At 34.2% G+C, this 20319-nt stretch overlaps 1 protein-coding gene across 2 annotated transcripts in view; it reads left to right on the forward strand.

Moving 5' to 3' along the window:
- The window catches only part of LOC126881345 (RIMS-binding protein 2), a 509061-nt gene that overhangs the window by 283367 nt on the left and 205375 nt on the right, over window positions 1-20319 (forward strand). For both annotated transcript variants that reach the window (XM_050645576.1, XM_050645577.1), the window contains exons 7-8: window positions 10243-10409; window positions 13443-13595. In XM_050645576.1, the coding sequence (XP_050501533.1) occupies window positions 10243-10409; window positions 13443-13595 (320 nt within the window). The remainder of the gene's footprint in view (window positions 1-10242; window positions 10410-13442; window positions 13596-20319) is intronic.

The raw sequence follows: 20319 nt of genomic DNA on the forward strand, positions 1-20319 counted from the left end.
GTGGCTATTTTGCAGACTGGTTTCTCCTTCGGAAGAGTCTATTATTATTTGCACAGTATATTTTAAACCGTCCTTAGATATTGTGTATATTCTAGAACTTTTTCAAGTATCTCTGTCGGAAATTCTAGAAAACCATTTCGATGTTCCGCTTCTAATTGGCGGTGACTTTAACAGTAGAATATCAGATATTGGAGAAGTTCCGCCAGAGATGCTGGAGGGCACAAATCTATCGGAGTATCGTCTAAGCAATGACATGGTTTTAAATACTAAGGGGCGCCATATTATTGACTTCATGAACACCAACTCTTTCTGTCTACTTAATGGGAGGACTGAGTCTGATACACCGGCACAATTTACTCACATTAGCAAAGCTGGAAATAGTGTAATTGACTTAGCATTTATCCAGAACAGTGCAATACCTATTATCCAAGATTTATGTGTAATGAACCATAACAGCCCTTCTGACCACTTTGGTATACTGGTAACTTGCGTTTCCGACTTTTTTCGAGAAAGTCGTTTCAAAAAAGCACTTCCTATACAAAAAAAAACTATATATCAATGGAATACTGACCTTGCCTTTTTCTATAAAATTTCTATGCAACATTCGAATAAAACGTCTCTTTCTATAAATATTGATGCACAGGAACTATACAATAATCTAATGTCAGCAATTAAAGAAACTGCTTCGCAATTACAACTTTGTAAAGAAAAATCTTTCCCGTCGTGTATCAGGCAAAGTCCTCCATGGTTTGATCATGAATGTACCTCAGCTAAAAACAACATGAAACAAAGCCTCAAAACAGCTAAATCAAATAACTTCCGCGACCCCTATAAAACAAATTTTTTGACATCAAAAAAAGCCTATAGACAAATAATTAAAAAGAAAAAACATATATATTTTCATAACCTGTATTCTCAACTTGCAAACAGCAGGGACTCCAAAACATTCTGGTCAGTGATTAGGAAATTTCGGAAAAATCACAATACTTCTTTTATCGATGTAGACGTATGGGAGCAATTTTATTCGAATATATATCCCCCAAAACTATATCATAATGCCCGTTTTTTTGATGCAAGACATCCAATTTTTGACGCTATTATAACCAGTGACGAAATATATAGAGTCCTAAATAACTGTCCCAATCGTAAAGCACCTGGAACTGACCATATTTCTTATGAATTCTTTAAAAATCTTCCAAATAATTGGATACTGTATTTAACGGGCATGTTTAATAGAATACTGGAAACAACCATTACGCCGCATAACTGGAGTGAAGTCATTTTTACTATGATATTTAAAAAGGGCAACAGAGATGATCCAGCAAACTATAGAGGTATTGCCTTACTTAATTGTGTTGAAAAAATATTTACTAATATTTTGTTAAACAGACTCAGAGATTGGGTTGAAGTAAATAATGTTCTTCCCGAATGTCAGTCGGGTTTCAGGGGATCAAGGGGTTGCATTGATAATGTATTCACCCTCACTTCTGCTGTACAACTGCAACTACGACTGAAAAAACGCAAAGTGTACGCTGCCTTTGTAGATTATAAGCGGGCTTTTGACTCCATTATCCATCATTTGCTGTGGCAAAAGCTATTTGGCCTTGGGGTGAGTTCTAAAATAATAGCCATTTTGAAAAACATTTATGATAATGCTAGGATGTACATCAAAACTCCAAACGGCTACACAAGACCATTTGATATTTCAACAGGAGTCTTACAGGGTGAACCTTTGAGTCCACTATTATTTAGTTTATTTATTGCGGATATAGAACAGTTTTTTATTAGTCAAGGATCACAAGGTATCTCCATTGATAGCCAAAATCAAATAATAATGCTATTGTATGCTGATGATTTGGTCATTCTTTGTGACTCGGAAGTTGAACTCGGTAAAAATTTAAGTTATCTAGAAAAATACAGTGACAAAAACCAGCTAACTGTAAATGTTGGCAAAACCAAAATTCTTCCATTTGCCCGAAGCGGTCAAATTGGCAATAAAGGCGTTAAGTTCCTATATAAGAATGAAAAAATAGAAGTTGTTAACAAATTTGTATATCTTGGAGTCACCCTAACCACAACATCACTTTTTAAAGCAATGGCCGATACAACAGTGGAAAGAGCAAAACACGCAATTGGTAACGTGATAGGTTTAATGGCTAAAACCAAAATGAATTCTTGGACATCTCGTGTGCAACTTTTCGATTCGCTAGTTCAAAGCCTTGTTATGAACTGTGTGCCCGTTTGGGGAATGAGATATGCTGACCAGTTAGAAAGAATACAAATAACTTTCTTTAAAAAACTTTTACATCTCAGTATCAATACACCTGATTATGCTGTTAGGTTGGAGACAGGAAGAGTAAAAATTTCTTTTACTATTTTCAAGCTAACTTTAAATTGGCTTATCAAGCTATCGCAAATGCATGATTTAAGACTTCCTCTTATTTGTTTTCTGCGTCAGCTTCAAATTTCTTCAGCAAATAATTCAATAAATACGAACAGATACAACTGGGTTTCACAGTTTAAGCAATATTTTCAAATATTAGATTATGAATTTTCTTGGGATGAAAACATCTCTGATTGGCTATTAAAAAACAAGAAAAGCATGTTAAAAAAGTATATGGATATGCTTCATCAAGAAGACATTCAAGCAGTCTCCATGTCAACATTCTCAACTATTTACAAACATTTATCCGTAGATACCTCAGTACAGAAATATCTGGAATTTCAAATTCCCATAAAATACATTCGTGCCATGGCGCAACTTCGAACATCTAATCGCCATGTGTTAAAATTTACCTATAATGGTATAACATATCATATACGACCATCTGAAATCTGTACTATTTGTAACACAAACAAGTTGGAAACTCTTGAACATTTACTGTTTGAATGTCCCATTTACAGTTCAATGAAACCGGTTAATATGGCACCCCTTAATAATTGCACCGACCTTATTGGTTGTCTTAATAATGTAACTATAATATCTCTGAAAGCAATTTCAATATATATTTGGAATATCATAAAACTTAGATCTTTTGTTTTAAATGAATAGGCTTCAGTTTCTCCTTCATTGGTGTTTATTTAAGAAAACAAGTCTCCATTTCAGTTAGTAATAGCGATTAACTTTTGTTTAAATTTGTTAATAGTTACTTATGTTCTAGACTAGTTGTTAGTTATATTCTGTACTTCAGTTTCTCCTTCATTGGTGTTTATTAAAAAAACCAAGTTCTCCATTTCAGTTAGTGATAGCGCTTAACTTTTGTTTAAATTTGTTAATAGTTATTTATGTTCTAGACTAGTTGTTAGTTATATTCTGTACTTACTAAACTCATTGTTATAAAACAGTAGTTTTTAAAAACAATAAATGTCTATCTATCTATCTATCTATCTAATATAATAAAAACTTTCTGAGAAACGTTAATTTGTTTATAACTATTTTTTTAAACATTTAAAGATTATGCAAAAAAATTAAAAATTTATATTTTGTCGAGAAAATGTTAAATAAGCATCTCATCTTTATAAGATTTCAAAGTTTGATCGGTGTATCATAATTATTTTGGTTATTATTGCGACCGTAAATTATTAATTAACAATTGAATTGTTGCTAAAATATTCTTTCAATTTTCACCAGCTTCTGGTACTATAATCTAAACTAAGAAGGCTTTTAAGTCACAAAATTATTTAATTAGTGGTAGATAATTACTTATCTAAAACTTTATTTGAAAATTAAAAATTTTGTTTGGAAAACCCGCATTTTCCAAAGAAAATTTTCGTCGGAGCAGATCGGCAAAACACGTCTCCACGCAGAATTTAATCACGGTGAATTTTTATTTGGGTGTTTTTGTTGTAAAGTTAAAATCTTCGGAGTTATAGAGCAATAATTGAAAAAAACACGATTTTCGTGCGCCATTTTGTTTATAAAAAAAGTAGCACACTATCTGAGGACTTTGCATACCTATATTATTAATATATAGGATCTTATAATTCGATTCAAGTAATAAAATTGCTGGTAAATAACTTTTTCCAAAAATGGCCTATTCTCCGATAATCAGCCCAGACTATATGTGAACATACATACATAATAAATTATATCTAGTGGTTGTAATTCCAGTGTACTCAGCTACACGATTCTAAATAGGAACACACCTACGACTTAAATTTTTCTTGTTGGTATCATATGACGTCATGTGCTATGACGCGGATGACGTGCAACGGTATGTATATTCTACGGATGTAGAAGTATGCTTTTAAAATAAATAAAATGACTTTAAAATATAAAATAAATGCCTTTAAAAATGTGTCTACCATATAAGTACAAAACCAGCGAATTTTTTTAAACTCGAAAAAGTGAAATTGATATTTTGCATCAGATCCATATTGCCGCTGAGAATGTCTGTAGCATCCTTAGATTAAAAGAAAATAGAAACTACCTTTACTTTACTTTTTAATGTCCGGAAAACTATAGTTTCTGAGCCCAGAATTGGGCTGTGCCCAATGCTAGTTGGTTGCCTACCAAGTGTGCATTTACGCGAGCAGCTTGGGCAGGTTAGTAGATGTTCCATGTTCTATATTGCTGCGCAGTCACACTTGTCGTCGTTCCCGTTCGACAGACGACTGAAGTGTTGGTCTGACTGACATTTAATTTCTTGGCGTGCGCAGATCTCTTCCATATTATTCTGAAGCTATTTCTTTGTGGCATTTAAATAATTTACTATTCTAATTGGGAAATAAGCTAAAATTTAAGTTCAAAAATACTTACTTTACTTTATTGTATCCGGATATGTCATTCATAAAATTTCGGCCCAGTATCGGGCTACGTCGCGACGCGTCGGTTCCATCTTTGTTGGCGAGCCACATATCTTCGAGGGTACACCGATGAGGACAGTTTCTGTATGTAAGAAAATGTTCCATATTCTGTGTTTCTCCACAGTTACAGTTCACAGCATCTTGGTCTATTTCCCCCCCTCCCCATTATACCATGTTTGATTTTACTGGAGTGACCCCCGTTCTTATCCTATCCATAGTTTTCCACGTTTTAAAGTCTAGGGACTGGCCGGTCCATTGAACCTGAGAAAGAGGAAAATTCTCAGGCGGTTCAACCTGCACTGTTTCAAGGAATCTTTTCCTGGATTTTAGTCGCTTTCGTGGTGTTCGAGCTTTGTATAGGGCATGCTGCTCGTCCGCAATCTGTTTAGTTTTCTCTATGTGCTCTACAACACCTCTGCGTGTTGAGGGTTCTGCAAAACCCGCTATAGATTTGAGAGTGGCGTTGGTTTCATGCACCCTGTCACTATTCTGCATCTCATTTTTTAGCGCAGTATCAACTTGTTTAGCGTGGTTAGATCTGCCCATATTCAGCAGTTGAGAAACACAATACCTGTACCGTTGTTCTTAAGACGCCAGGACATGTACCCCATTTACTTCCCAAAACGTCTGTTTGTTCTAGTATATTACTATTCCACACAATTTGGAGTTTTCACTTGGCTTCCTTTGCGCGAAGGTGGAAAGCGCAGATTTGGGTTTTAGAGGGATTGGGTCTCAGAGAATTCTGCAGATAGTAATATGTCATTGTTTTTAAGGCAGTTTCCAGTTTCTCCTTCTTCCACTTCTTTCGCCCACTTCTTCAAAGCTAGTTCCTTGAGCACATAGGTCTGGATCCCGCGTATGAAAAAAAAGTTGATTAATAGCAAGCTGAAAATTTGTTAATAGCTTAAGGGTGTCTAGTCTAATAAACTTTGATATATGGGAACACTGGAACAGAGGCAGTTTTAATTGTGGAACAGGTTAAAACGTCAGACCACGAAAACGGCACATTTATTTTGTCCGACAGAACAGACTTAAACTCTTCGAACAGAGATTAAACTCTCTTGCAAAAATCAGACTGCTATTTATCACCAAATGGGCGTTTTAATGAGTGGAACATGTAGAATATGTCAAATGACAGGAATTATGACAGGTGATAAATAGCAGTCTGATCTTTGCATGAGAGTTTAATCTCTGTTCGGAGAGTTTAAGTCTATTCTGTCGGACAAAATAAATGTGCCGTTTTCGTGGTCTGACCGTTCCAAATTTTTAACCTGTTCCACAATTAAAACTGCCCCTGTTTCAGTGTTCCCATATATCAAAGTTTATCCGTCTAGACACCCTTAAGCTATTAACAAATTTTGAGCTTGCTATTAATCAACTTTTTTTTCATACGCGGGATCCAGACCTAACATATAGCAAGATCGTCATCATAGAGGAAATGTTTGGTTTCAGTCGGCGTAGGTTGGTCGCTTGTGTGTACAGGGTTTAGGAGAAGTCTGGCAACACGGTAATTTTTTGGAAACCGCTAAAACGATTTATATAGATTTTGGCGGGTATGGGTCTTCTAATGCGGCCGATTTTATAGTGGTAATTACATTGTTCTCAAGCCTTCCGTTTTTCTGGAAATCTAATGAACTTTATTATTTCAAATGGCCTGTAAATTTTTTGCGCTTTAAAGTCCTTAAGAAGTACTGATTATTCTTCATGTTATATTCCCTATACCTAAATGCCATAATTTAGGAGTTAATGCTACATTTATTAAAACAAAATTTGTTAAACAAATTATAAAAATCAATTTTTTCGGCCCATGTAGACATTACTTTAGGTTCTTTGGATTATTGGGAAAAAAATCTGTTGTAATTTTTCTTAGTTAGTTAATAGTTTTCGAATTATAAACAATTTAAAACTGAAAAAATAACGATTTTCTAGGTTAAAAAACACAAGAAAAAATATTACTTTTGAAACAAGAAGTGTCTAAATTCAAGTTCAAACCTTATTCTATCAGATACCGATAAGCAATTTGGCCTCGTTTCATTTTAAAATATTGTTTCCTAGTTGTTAGTGCCGTTGCCGTCTAGTTGATTGTCCGTCCTCTCATATGCGCTTCATTAATAATTAAAAAAACAATGTTTTAGAATAAAACCTGCCAAAAATTCTTATAGGTAGTTGATAGAAGATTTAGCCTTAAATTTAGGAACTTCTTAATTTCAAAAAATATTTTTTTACTTTTGTTTTTGAACCTTGAAAATCGTACTTTTTCGTTTTTTTTTTTTTAGTTTTAAATTGTATATAACTCGAAAACTATTAACTTTAGATAAAAATTACTACAGACCTTTTTTGTTCCTAATGATCCAAATAACCTAAAGTAATGTCTACACGGGCCGAAAAAGTTGATTGTTATAATAATTTGTTTAAACATTTTTTTTTAATAAATGTAGCATTAACTCCGAAATTATGGCATTTCAGTATAGGGAATGTAACATGAAGAATAATAAGTATTTCTTAAGGACTTCAAAACGAAAAAAATTTACAGGGTGTTCCATTTGAAATAAGAAAGTTAATTAGATTTCCAGAAAAACGGAAGGCTTGAGAACAATGTAATTACCACTATAAAATCGGCTGCATTAGAAGACCCTTACCCACCAAAATCTATAAAAATCGTTCTAGCGGTTTCCGAGAAATAACCGTGTTGCCAGACTTTCTCGCAACCCTGTATATTGAAGAGCGTTGGTGTTAAAACATTTTCCTGTGGGAGGCCGTTCTTCTGAACTCTCCACCTACTTATTTTGCCCTCCACCACAACGAAGAAACGTCTGTTTTGCAGTAAGGAATATACGACCTTACCCAGATAGTGGTAATTGAGAGTGTCGTATAATTTGCGGAGCAATGTTTTGTGCCTACTGTGTCATAGGCGCTGTCAAATCTACGAAAGCAGCCCCTATTATAAGTTTTTCTTCAAAGCCCTCCTCAATGTGTTCTGTTAGTGCGAGGACTTGACCGGTGCAAAATTTGCCGGGTCTGAATCTTCCTAGTTGTGGTGTGGGATGAGGTGCTTGTGGACATTTTTTTCTATTTTGGTGAGGATGAGTCTCTTATATAATTTGAAAAAGTGACACAATAGCGAAATAGGTCTGTAGCTACTGGGATTTTCTGGGTCCTTTCCTGGTTTTAACACATTAACAATACTTTAGATTTTCTCCATGATTTTGGAATTATGCAGTATTTGCAGCACGTGTTATAAAGTTGCAAGATCCAGTTTTTTGCTCCTTGGCCTAGATGCTTTATTTTTTCACTGCATATATCATCAACACCTGCAGATTTCCCGTTTTTTAACCTGCTCATACCGTCGTGGAGTTCTTTTAGTGTAAAAGGAGTTCCTAGATGGTTTGTCTCCTGGTTCAATCTTTTTTAGTATATGGGTCTTTATATCTGTTCCTAATTCTTCCATTCATGAGGAGTTAAGTAGCAACTTGGTGTGCTATAACCTTGCAAGCTGGTTTATGTTGTTTTGGATCACCGCTAAGTTTTTTTACAAGATTCCATGCTATCTTGCTATTATGTGTAATGTCCATTTTCCAGGGTTTCAATCCATTTTTCCTTTCTGGCTTGACTTAGCTGTTGGAGTAGGACTACTCCGCAGTCAACCGTTTCTTGGCTAAAATTGTCAGTGGAATAGAGGGTTTCGTATGTTTTCATTAGTTCCTTGGACTCACTGGACATCCCGGGACATATTGTTGCCTACATCCTCTAGGGATAACTTTTTTAGACACATTTTTTATTAAATTTTCCGGAGTTCTCTACTTTTGGCTCAAGACGTAGCAGCTCAGAATCTAGTATGTCAGCATACTTTTGCCAGTTTGCCTTTTTGAAGTTAAATCTCTTTCTGAATGGAATAGTTTTTCGTCTGACAATTGGAAAGACGTTTATACCAATTGGTCTATACTGAGTTTTTGGTATGGGGCCATATACTACTTTGGTACATCGGTCTTCGAGGTTATTACTTGAAAAACAGATATCCTGGTTATATCCTCTTTTCCAAACTTTCCGAGTCTGCATAATCCCAGAGTAAACTGCGACTGTTAAAGTCTCCCAGTATAAGTTGATTCTGTTATGATTGGAAGTTAGTTGGGGGTGAAAATATAAAAGGCTCGTTTGGGGGCTTGTATACCGAGGATATTGTATATTTTCCGATCTCAATGGTTATTACCTCTATGCCGTTTACATTCGTTGTTCCCACAGATGCTTATTGTGTGATATCTCCGCAAACAGTTTCATACCTGAGATTTTCGGTCTCGCTGCAGTTAGGTCTCTGTGGGGTTCCTGGATGCACAATACCTCACATTTCGTGTTTTTGCAGAATTCTGATAAGATATCTTGTTTTGCTGCAGTGATGCCCTCAATATTTATGCTCGCTACTGTCAGTGTTGGCTCTGAGAAAAGTCATTGTGGCTTGACGTTTGCCATCTGATTTGATTTGGTCCGGTGTTGGAAGGATTAGCTGTCTACTAGTAGACGTTTCCAGGGGACGTCGTCAATAGTGTTTACTGTTTTGTAGTTGATGTGGCACTATTGATCTCGTGGAGGCTCTTTCCTTGTCCCCCGGTTGAAAAATATTTTATATAAATCATTTTTCAACTTAAATTGTGGGTTATTTCATAATTAGAATAGTAGATCCCTTCCATACGGGGCATGTGTATTTCGCCGTTGAGAAACATAGCACCTGCGCTTTTTTCTGCCCCTTCTTTCCGGTTTTATCACAGTGGAACCTGTTTGTTAATGAGCGGTCTAGTGTGACTGTGAGTATATTGGCCTTTGTGTGTACTCTAGTAAGGTGTTATTTCAGCTGATGTTGAGTTTTCTTTTAATCAGTCGGGACTGAAAGTGGAAAGCGCAGACTTGAGTTTTGGTTGCATTTAGTCTTAGCGAATTTTCTTCATTAATATCATGGACAAATCCAGGGCAGCTTTCAATTTCTGTTCGATCTTCTTCAAACTTTGAACATTGGGCTGTGACGCTCAGTCGTCTGTGTATACTAAGTTTCTACTAAAAGTTGGCGTTGGTTGATTATTGGTGTACATATTGAAAAGTATACGTGCTAGAACAACCCCTGAGCCAAGCCGTTTATTTGGGTTCGCCAGCGACTATTTTGACCCTCAAGAATCTCGTAGGATCGTCTAGTTTGCAGTAGTGGATTCACTATTTTGACGAGTGTTGATAGTTCTTAAGAATGGCGTAGGCTTTCTGCAGCAAGTTTCTGTGGTTGACGGTGTCATATGCGTCGCTTAGGTCGACAACAGCTAGGCCTTCTTCGAGCTTCTCTCGTCGAAGAAAATAGAAAACAATGTATCATTATAAAAACCAGCCTGTAAAAGAGTCCACCTTTCTTGATTATGAAGGTTTTTGATAGTTTAATTAAAAACTATTTGTAATTTTTAGATTTTCTTACGATCCTGAACCAGATGCCGAAGAAGAACTGAGTATTCAAGCTGGGGATTACCTTTTAGTTTGGGGCGATCCTGTGGGCCCCGGTGGATATCTAGACGCTGAACTTTTAGACGGGAGAAGAGGATTGGTACCTTCACATTTTGTACAAAGATTAATAGGTAAAATAATCTTTAACCTTCCGTACACACACATGTATTTTTTGTACACCAAACACACACTGGAATGTATCATACTCTATCCTAATTTTTAACAAATATTGAAAATGAAAAAACTTTAAGATAACTATTCCTATGGGTTAGTTTATTCAAAATCAAGTTCTACAAAAAAAAAATTGTAGTACAAAAAATATATAATTGATGGATTCGTTACTTGATGGAAGTTCATTTTATCTAACAATAAAATATTGAAAATTTTTGTTTTCAATACTAATACAAAATTTTATGGAAGTATTGGAAACAAAAGTTTTCAGTGTTTTATTGTTAGATAAAAAAATATATTACCGAAAAAATCCCATGTCATACAAAAAACTTGCTTCAGTCAAAACTAAACATTTGTCAATTCGAAGAAGAGACCTGCGTTAAAATAAACTTATAAACAACTTAATAGTTGTTATCAGAGACAAACAATAGAAATATTAAAAAAAAATCACATAAACGTGAGCTGAATTTGCGTAGACCTCCAAAATAGTTGCTTGAAGTCTAAAGGATTTGACACGCTGTTAAAAAAGTACTGGGGTTTCTCACACACCCGTGTGTATTCCAAGGGTTAATAGTATTGCATTATAATCTTCTTCTTCTTCTTCTTCATGTGCCATCTCCTCTAAAAAGGTTGGCAACCATCACGGCAATTCGCACTTTCGATGCCGCTGCTCTAAAGGGATCAACAGAAATGCAGTTAAACCAAGCTCTCAAATTGTTTAACTAGGAGATGCGCCTTCTTCCACCACTCCTTCTACCCTAAATTCTTCTTTGTATTATTAATTACAACAAGCTATAACGCTCGCGCCTCATGACATGTCCGAGATATTGCAGTTTTTTAACTGTAAGTAATTGTATTTAAAACCTCTTTTTCTTTTCTCATTCTTCTCAAACCCTCGACATTCGTGACTCTATCCACCCAACTTATTCTTAACATTTCCTCTGCAGGCCCATAACTTGAAGGCTTCTAATCTGTCAGAAACATCGTTCTTTAATATCCAAGCCTCCAACTCATAAATACTTGCTTTAATCTCTTCTATGTATTCATTATTTTCATTAATTATTGTACCCAGAAATTTATATTTTTCAACTTTTTATAATCTACCAGACCAAAAAAGAGCATACAAATACCTAAATTATTTGTAAAGAAAGCTAAATCCACAACTATCGAAATATTAAACAGTATAAGTCAAAACAGTATTCAAAAAAACTTTAAAAAGGGTAATAATAGGGGTGCCGAAGAGGGGATTTTTGCAGTTACTCGAGCGCGTCAGATTATCATATGGGGAGAAACCTGGTACCCTGCAGATGTACCTCTACCATAAATTTGCTCTTAACACAGGGGAGTTCGTTAAGGGGTGCCCTAAAAAAAATCTATTTTTAAAAAAGTCGAAATTGTCAAATTTAGTGAGTGCGCAGACTGCAGACTTTTTAGCCGGCCGATAGTTTAGTCGGCTTCTTAATCAGTACAGAAAAATATGCATCTGTGAATCGGTGTAGTGTGCGCATCTGCATATATCTCTGTACTGATTAAGAAGCCGACTAAACTATCGGCCGACTAAAAAGTCTGCAATCTGCGCACTCACTAAGAGCCTGCGCAGACTGCAGACTTTTTAGTCGGCCGATAGTTTGGTCGGCTTCTTAATCAGTACAGAGAGGTATGCATCGGTGAATCGGTGTAATGTGCGCATCTGCATACCTCTCTGTACTGATTAAGGAGCCGACTAAACTATCGGCTGACTAAAAAGTCTGCGGTCTGCGGGGGCTCTAAGATAAGGTAAGTTAAGTACAGTGGAACTCCAATTATCCGGATCAGATTGAGAATATGACTCTGCCTGATATGTTAAAAAAATAATTCATTTTACTGTGATTCAGTATTGTGTGTCAATATTACGTAATGTAAACTTTGTCATTTACATATTGTTGTGTATACTGTATTGTTTTTCATAATAAATACCGTATATGTTCTCCATTATGTTTTGCTATAATTACGTTTATTTCCCGGAAGAGGCCATTTTCGAGAAAAATCCAATTATCCGGATTTTTGATTATCCGGATCGGGTCCGGTCCCAATTAATCCGGATAATTGGAGTTCTACTGTACATGCAAAAGAGTGTATATTTCAAAAATCTGACGATTTGAGCCGGGCGTAAGGAAATGGGTGAGTCCCAAAGTTTCACAAGAAAAAGCGAATATTTCACGAAATGAATGACATATCGAGAAACTACAAAATATGTGCTCAATATTTTTTAAAAATCTATCGAATGATACCAAACATGACTTCCCACGAAGAGGGGTGGGGTAAATTTAATATTTTAAATACGAATCCCGCGATATTTCGCTTAATGAACATCGGATCGAAAAACTGTAAAATACACTTATTCAATATTTTTCAAAAATCTATCGAATGGCACCAAACACGAACCCCCACAGAGGGGCGTAGGGGGTTACTTTAAAATCTTAAATAGGAGCCCCCATTTTTATTGCAGATCTGGATTCCTTACGTAAAAATAAGTAACTTTTATTCGAAACATTTTTTCGAGTTATGGAGTTATAATCGGAAAAAACGATTGTTGGAAATGGAAAATTAAATAAAAAAATGGCAAGCGCCCACTAAAATGGAAAACTTTACTTAACTTTTTTTGGTTTTAGGACCTACTCTTCACAACCCAATAGGTCCTCATAACGCTCGAGTGACTGCACATTTAGCATACTTTGCTCCCCTACCATAAACCCTGTACCTAAAAAACTGTAAAATTTACTTCATTCCACGTTGGACTATTCAAAACTTTCGTGTTTTATTTAATATTACGTATAATATTTCAAACACAAATTAGAGAAAATATTCGACTCTATAACTTTTTCCATTCCATAACTTACATTCCATTCCGGTAAGTGAAGATTCTAATTGTAATTTAATATACATATCCACGACATATGTTTTTATGTCAACCCACCTTTTGTACTTGAAAATAAAACTGTTTCTTCTTTTAGGTGACGATCTTCTGGAGTTTCATCAAGCAGTACTTAGCACATTAAGAGAAGAGGAAATAAATCAGGAAAACTTTGCCGCTGATGTTCAAAGACTTAACGAAATCGCTGAAATGACTGAAGCTCACGAAGATGAAGGCCCTGAAGGTGAGACAGGTATGGATACTATGCACGTTATCATTTTTTACTTTTCGTTTGCATTAACATGTTCAAAAAGTGAAGATTATTATCATATAATTATCCATTAGCTTTTATCTAGGAAATCATTTTAGACAGGTTTATAAAAACGTTAAAAACATCTAAAACTTTTGAAGATTGATATCATATTTAAATTAATTATTTTAATCAATAATTCCACAGAATTTGACGCCTTTTCAAAGGACTCTTTAGTTGCTTTCAAATAAAGGAGAGTGTTGCGCCTTTCAAGTTTAAATTAGAAATCCATTTGATTTTTTTTTAACTCTGAGAGATTGGCTCAGCTGTAATCAAAGTTGATCCTATTAAGCTGTGATGACGGTTTCAACAATCTTACCCTATATAATACACCATCGCCATATCACTCGGTATTTTGTATTACGCAAAAGTATTCTAATTTCCTTTTTTTATGCTGCGTATTTTGCCCGTTTGTATATTGAGTCAGTTTATTACTTACGTATTTGTAATTTTCAGACAAAAGACTTTCAGTTCCTTAAAGATGAAATTTTTGAGTACCCACGCTTCGACTTCATACACTAAGGCCTCAGAGCAGTTTGATATCGCAGCTACATCGTACAGTCTTAGTTTTAATAAAAGCGACACGAGTTAGTCCTAATTGGAAAACGGTGCCATTCCAATAAGTGTGCCTCCCAAATCTTTCTTTTACTCAACGGGTTATAGTTTTTTTGTCAGTTTTCAGAACATATAATACATTTTACTACTTGGTGTTTTGGCGTTTATCTTAAGCCTCATCTCTCTAATCTGATCTATCACGGAGTTTTTGCAAACCTTGATGGTTTTGACAAACTTTGATGTATGGGAACACTGGAACAGAAGAAGTTTTAATTGTGGAAAAGGATAAAAATTTGGAACGTCAGACTACGTAAACGTTCCATGTATTTTGTCGGACAGAACTTCCTTGATTTGTTACCATTTCATTAAACTCTCATGCAAAAATCAGACGTGTGTATCACCAACTGGGAATTTTAATGAGTGGAACACAAAGAACATGTCAAATGACAGGAATCATGTTGGTTAGTAATAGCAGTCTGATTTTTGCATGAGAATTTAATGAAAGGATAACAAATCAATTGGATGTTCTGACCGACAAAATACATGGGACGTTTTCGTAATCTGACATTCCAAATTTTTAAACTGTTCCACAATTAAAACTTCCCCTGTTCCAGTGTTCCCGTGCATTAAAGTTTGTCCGACTAGACACCGTTAAGCTATTAACCAATTTTCAGCTTGCTATTAATCAACTTTTTTTGTTACGCGGGATCCAGGTCTAATAACACTATGGTTAGTTTTGAATTTTAAAGAAATACCAACGAATATACAACAATACTAACTTTTGTATTGTGGTACATATTTTCGAGTGAACTAGCAGCTTGGTACCACATGATTTTTCGAAGTGGCCCTAAGATGTATAAATGCCTTTTTTAATAAAAGAAAGTCATAAAAACTCCAAATCATTTTATTTTGAGCTATCCATTGAAAAACCAAATAGTCTTATTTTATTGTAACCCTTAAGGACATAGGCGTAACAAGTCGCTTATCAAAATGTTCAATGTGTTTTAAATGTATTAATTTTTTTCAAATCCTGAGAAAACTAATAAGAATTTAAAAAAAAATTAAACGCAGCATGAAAGATTACATTATTTCTGAGGGACGAACATCCCTGAAAACTTCTATAATGTTTATTTTAATAATTTACAGGGGTGAACATAAAAAGGAAAATTTGGTGTTGTTATTAATTGCAAATATTTCATTCATGAGAAACTTTTTATTTATTCTAAGAGACTTTCTATTCGGCCCTCGGTAATAACGTAATCTTTCATTCTGCGTTTAAATTTTTCAAAAATACTTATTAGTTTTCTCAGGATTCGAAAAAAATAAATATCTACATTTAAAAGTTTTAAATTAAAACACATTGAAAATTTTGACTTTTATGTGGCACTCATTGTATTATTAATTTTCTTATCTTAATTGGCAACTAACATGTCTATCTCGACAAAAAAGTATATCTACTAAATAAATTATTTTTCAAACTCTTTCAAACTAGTTTAACAAAGAGTTTGAATTTTCAAACCTCTACGATTGACCAGTTTGACTTGACTTGGAATATTTGTCAGAAGGATTGACTTGAGTTTGACTTGAAATTAAGTCAAGTTCAAACATTCAAGTCAAACTTGTGCAACCCTAGCTCTAAATAACGATGCAGTCGATTTTCCATACGATTGCCGTAGATTTTTCAGCCATGAGGTTCTTCTTCTATCAGGATAACGTTTACCTTGGATCTTTCCCTGAATATGTAAAAGATCATATTTTGCATCTCTTTATTATATTGACCAGTTGTGTTGTTTGGTTCAGCCAGCTAATGCCGCGTCCTCACTGGTAAAAATTTGCGTCGAACCAGCTGTTCGTCGCAAATATTTGCGAGCTCGAGGTAAATTGTGCTGATGTGGACGTCTTCGTCGCATAAATCGGACGCAAAAATTTTCGACGCACACAACGCACACGCTGTATTGGTTGTCGGTTTTCGATCGAATATCAAATGATTTGAGCACCGTGGCCTAACTGGTAAACATTTGCGACGCAAACTCTTGCAACGCAAATTTTGCGACAAACCATTAGTTTAATACGCACGAACAATTTACCAGTGAGGACGCGGCTTAAGGATATCCTCATTTCTAACTCTCTCGACCCAGCCTGTTTAGATTTAAAAAATTAAAAGTGTGACACAAATAAACATATATAGTTTCTAACATCATTAATTTTTAAAGAAGCATTCAAAGGGCCTAGCCGGGTAAGATGATAAAAAATGCCGCCAACTCGATTCGAATTCTATATAGGTCACCGTTTAGCACATATAGAGAAACTCACTTTCTGAAATTTTTAGCCACCTAGGTGGTCACGTGACCCACCTATAGCCTAATTAGGCTTTTTATGTTTTTATTTTTTATCTCAGCCGCATAAAGAGCTAGCGAAAAACTTTAAATAAAAAAGTTGTAGGTTTCAAAAAGTTCTGTCCGAAAAAAAAATGTGTTTTTTTTTTATTTTTGGCGAGAAATTTAAATTTTAGAACGATTTTAAAATTTTAAATGAGTATAAAAAAATAATTAAGACATTCGTTTTCACGAAGAAAATGGATAACGTGTATTTTTACATAATGTAGGTATCACTCTGAATATTCAGATTTTTAGAATTGGTGAAACGTACTTTTAAAAATAAAAAAACCGCATTTTTTTTCGTTTTTTGATACAATTTTATACATGGTGTTTAAAGAAAGGTAACACCGTCACTAGGATAGATAAAAAACTGAAAGACAATTGGGGTTTGCTTAATAAAAAATGTTTATAATGCCATCCATTTTCAAGATACAGCGCGTTGAAGAAAACAAAATTTTACGCATTTTTTACGATTTTGCCGAAACTACTAGCAACATTGTAATAAAATTTGGCAGGTTTTAAGAGGTAGTTATTGTGCATTTTTTGACATACAATTAAGAATTTTATATTCATCATTGGCACGCATACGGGTAATGGTCTGAACTTTTTGAGGAAAAAAAAGATAGTACGCCACCGACTTATTTCAAATTAACAATCATTTTTGAATTCTTAGTTGCATTTGTGACAAAAAATCTATCTTCCCTTTTTTTCATACGACGCCGACGCGCCGTTTTCATGCAATAAATGAAGTATCTTAATACTTCCAAAGTATTGGAATTAAGCTTTTATGGATGTACTAGTTACGAGTATAATGTAGATTGTATAGAAACTTAACATAGTAGTTCGAATACTTTGTAAGGGTTAAGATGTTTTATTTCTTGCACACAAATGGCGCGACTTATGAAATAATGGGAAGAAAGATTTTTTGTCACAAACGGAACGAGGAATTCAAAAATGATTTGAAAATATAAAATAAAAATGTATACCATTTTTTATTCAGTTGCAATGCGAAGGCAAAACAATCTTATTTTTCACTTAGAACAGGGAGCGCAGTACAGCACGCTGAATCGACGTTACTCCTATAGAGTAACTAGGTCCATTTTTCGTTGGAACTTTACCAAGCTGCAGACGGGGGTTGTGAATTGCAACTTTTTAGAATTTCCTCCCTTTTGTCTTCACTGCAGCATCCATCTGGCTTGCAAATTTTAGAAGCCTTGGAAGTGTTACCAGGGAAATTGACCAATAAGTTTTTCAATTTAAAAATCTTTTAATAATGTGGGGATAAACTTTCATGGTTTGGTCACTTCGAGCAGAGAGCAGCAGGCCTACGCCTCTCCGATGATGACTCCAATAAGAGTCGAAAATCGTCGATTAAGAGTGCTGGACGGCGCTACTTGTTCAAAGTGAAAAATAAGATTGTTTTGCCTCCGATTTGCAACTGAATAAAAATGGTATACATTTTTATTTTATGTTATATTAGTATTACTCCTATAGAGTAACTAGGTCCCTTTTCGGTTGGACCTTTACCAAGCTGCAGACAAGGGTTGTGAATTGCAACTTTTTAGAATTCCCTCCCTTTTGTCTTCACTGCAGTATCCATCTGGCTTGCAAATTTTAGAAGCCTTGGAGGTGTTACCAGGGAAATGGACCAATACGTTTTTCAATTTAAAAATCTTTTAATAGTATTTTTAATATTTTTCAATATTATTAATGTTGCTATTTTCCTTTCAAAAATGGTTAAAATATATTTTTAATATTTTTCAATATTATTAATGTTGCTATTAAGATTGAAAACTTTACATTTCAAAAATGGTTGTTAATTTGAAATATGTCAGTGGCGTACTATCTTTTTTTCTTTAAAAAGTTAAGACCATTACCCGCATGCGCGCCAATGGTGAATATAAAATTCTTAATTGTATGTCAAAAAATGCACAATAAGTACCTCTTAAAACATGCCAAATTGTATTACAATGTTGCCAGTAGTTTAAGCAAAATCGTAAAAAATGTGTAAAATTTTGTTTTCTTCTACGCACTGTATCTTGAAAATGGATGGCAGTACAAAATTTTTTTATTAAGCAAACCCCAATTGTTTTTCAGTTTTTTATCTATCCTAGTGACGGTGTTACCTTTTTTAAACACCATGTATAAAATTTTATCAAAAAGCGAAAAGAAAAACAAAAAAATTGGGTTTTTACTTTTTAAAGTACGTTTTATTTTAAAAATCTGAAATCTTTTCACTCTGAAATAAAATTCAAAATGAAAGAGTATGCAAAATTACACTTTATAAATTTTTTTCGTGAAAACGAATGTCTCAGTTTTTTTGATACTAATTTAAAATTTTAAAATCGTCCTAAAACATAAATTTCCCGCCAACAATAAAAAACAAATTTCGGACCGCTTTTCGCTAGCTCTTGAGGCGGCTGAGATAAAAAATAAAAACATAGAAAGTCTAATTAGGCTCTAGGTGGGTCACCTGACCACCTAGGGGGCTAAAACTTTTAGAAAGTGAGTTTCTCTCTATGTGCTAAACGGTGACCTATATGGAATTCGAATCGGGTTGGGGGCATTTTTCATCATCTTACCCGGCTATGCCCTTTGCTTATATGTAGTATGTACCATCATTTTCTAGTTGTAAGTATATTGCAATACTTACAATATACGTATTTAATTGCAAAAATAAACTTGATTGAAGTTTTTCTTTCTATTGTAATTATAAAACTTGATATCGCTTCAAAAACTTTAGATATTTGCAAAGCAAGATACATAATTCATCGATTTTTTTCTCATCGCCGTCTTAGAATATTAGCAGGAAATATAACATATGAAATAACTTCATTTTTGTAAACATTGCTTCCACAGTACAACTACATCAATGTAAGTAACTATTGTTGATAAAGAGAGTAATGAGGTATAGCTTTTGGAGCTTTTTGAACATATATTTACATCAATCACCCCAAAAATATTGTTGCGTTTTTCAATAATTTGTGTAATGATTTTCATAATTAATAAATAATCAATGATTTTTAAATAGTTTTTATCACATATTTTTTATGATTTATTCCAGAGGTTTCATAAACAGATTTGAAAAAAAATATATCAAATAAGATATATTATCCACTTATGCTTTTTTTAAATTAAAATTCTCTGAATTTATTTGGAATATCTATTAATATGAAGACATTTTAGATTAATCAATTAAGAATTTTTTGGAAAATTTTTTATTCAGAGAAAGTCTGGTTTGACTCGTTTCAAAGTAGCATAAAGTCGACTTTACATTACATGATTTATCATGTGATTTGTCATATGATTTGGTCATGGAGTGAAATTTACATGTTTACACTGTGTGATTTGTCATATGATTTTACATTGTTTATACGGCTCGTTTTGTCATAAGCATTGTCATGCGGCTCGTCATGGGAAAAATCATATGACAAATCACATGATAAATCATGTAGTGTAAAGTCGACTTAAGTTGTTTGTCATAGACCTATTGTTGTAAAAAGGTTCAGCAAGTTGTTTATACATTGGGCATATATACAGAGAATTTAAGATTCAAGCTTTCTTATCTACACATTGATTTGAGACAGGTAGTAAAAATATTGAACAAATTTTCATTTTTAATAGTATTTCTACTGGGTCACATTAAGAGTTTATTAAAAAAATATGTAATATATGAGGAATATTACATTATTTATATTAAAATAAAGTTCACAAATTGAAGAGTCTCAGATGCA

Source organism: Diabrotica virgifera, chromosome 3 (assembly GCF_917563875.1).
Source record: "Diabrotica virgifera virgifera chromosome 3, PGI_DIABVI_V3a".
NCBI classification, from domain to species: Eukaryota; Metazoa; Arthropoda; class Insecta; order Coleoptera; family Chrysomelidae; genus Diabrotica; species Diabrotica virgifera.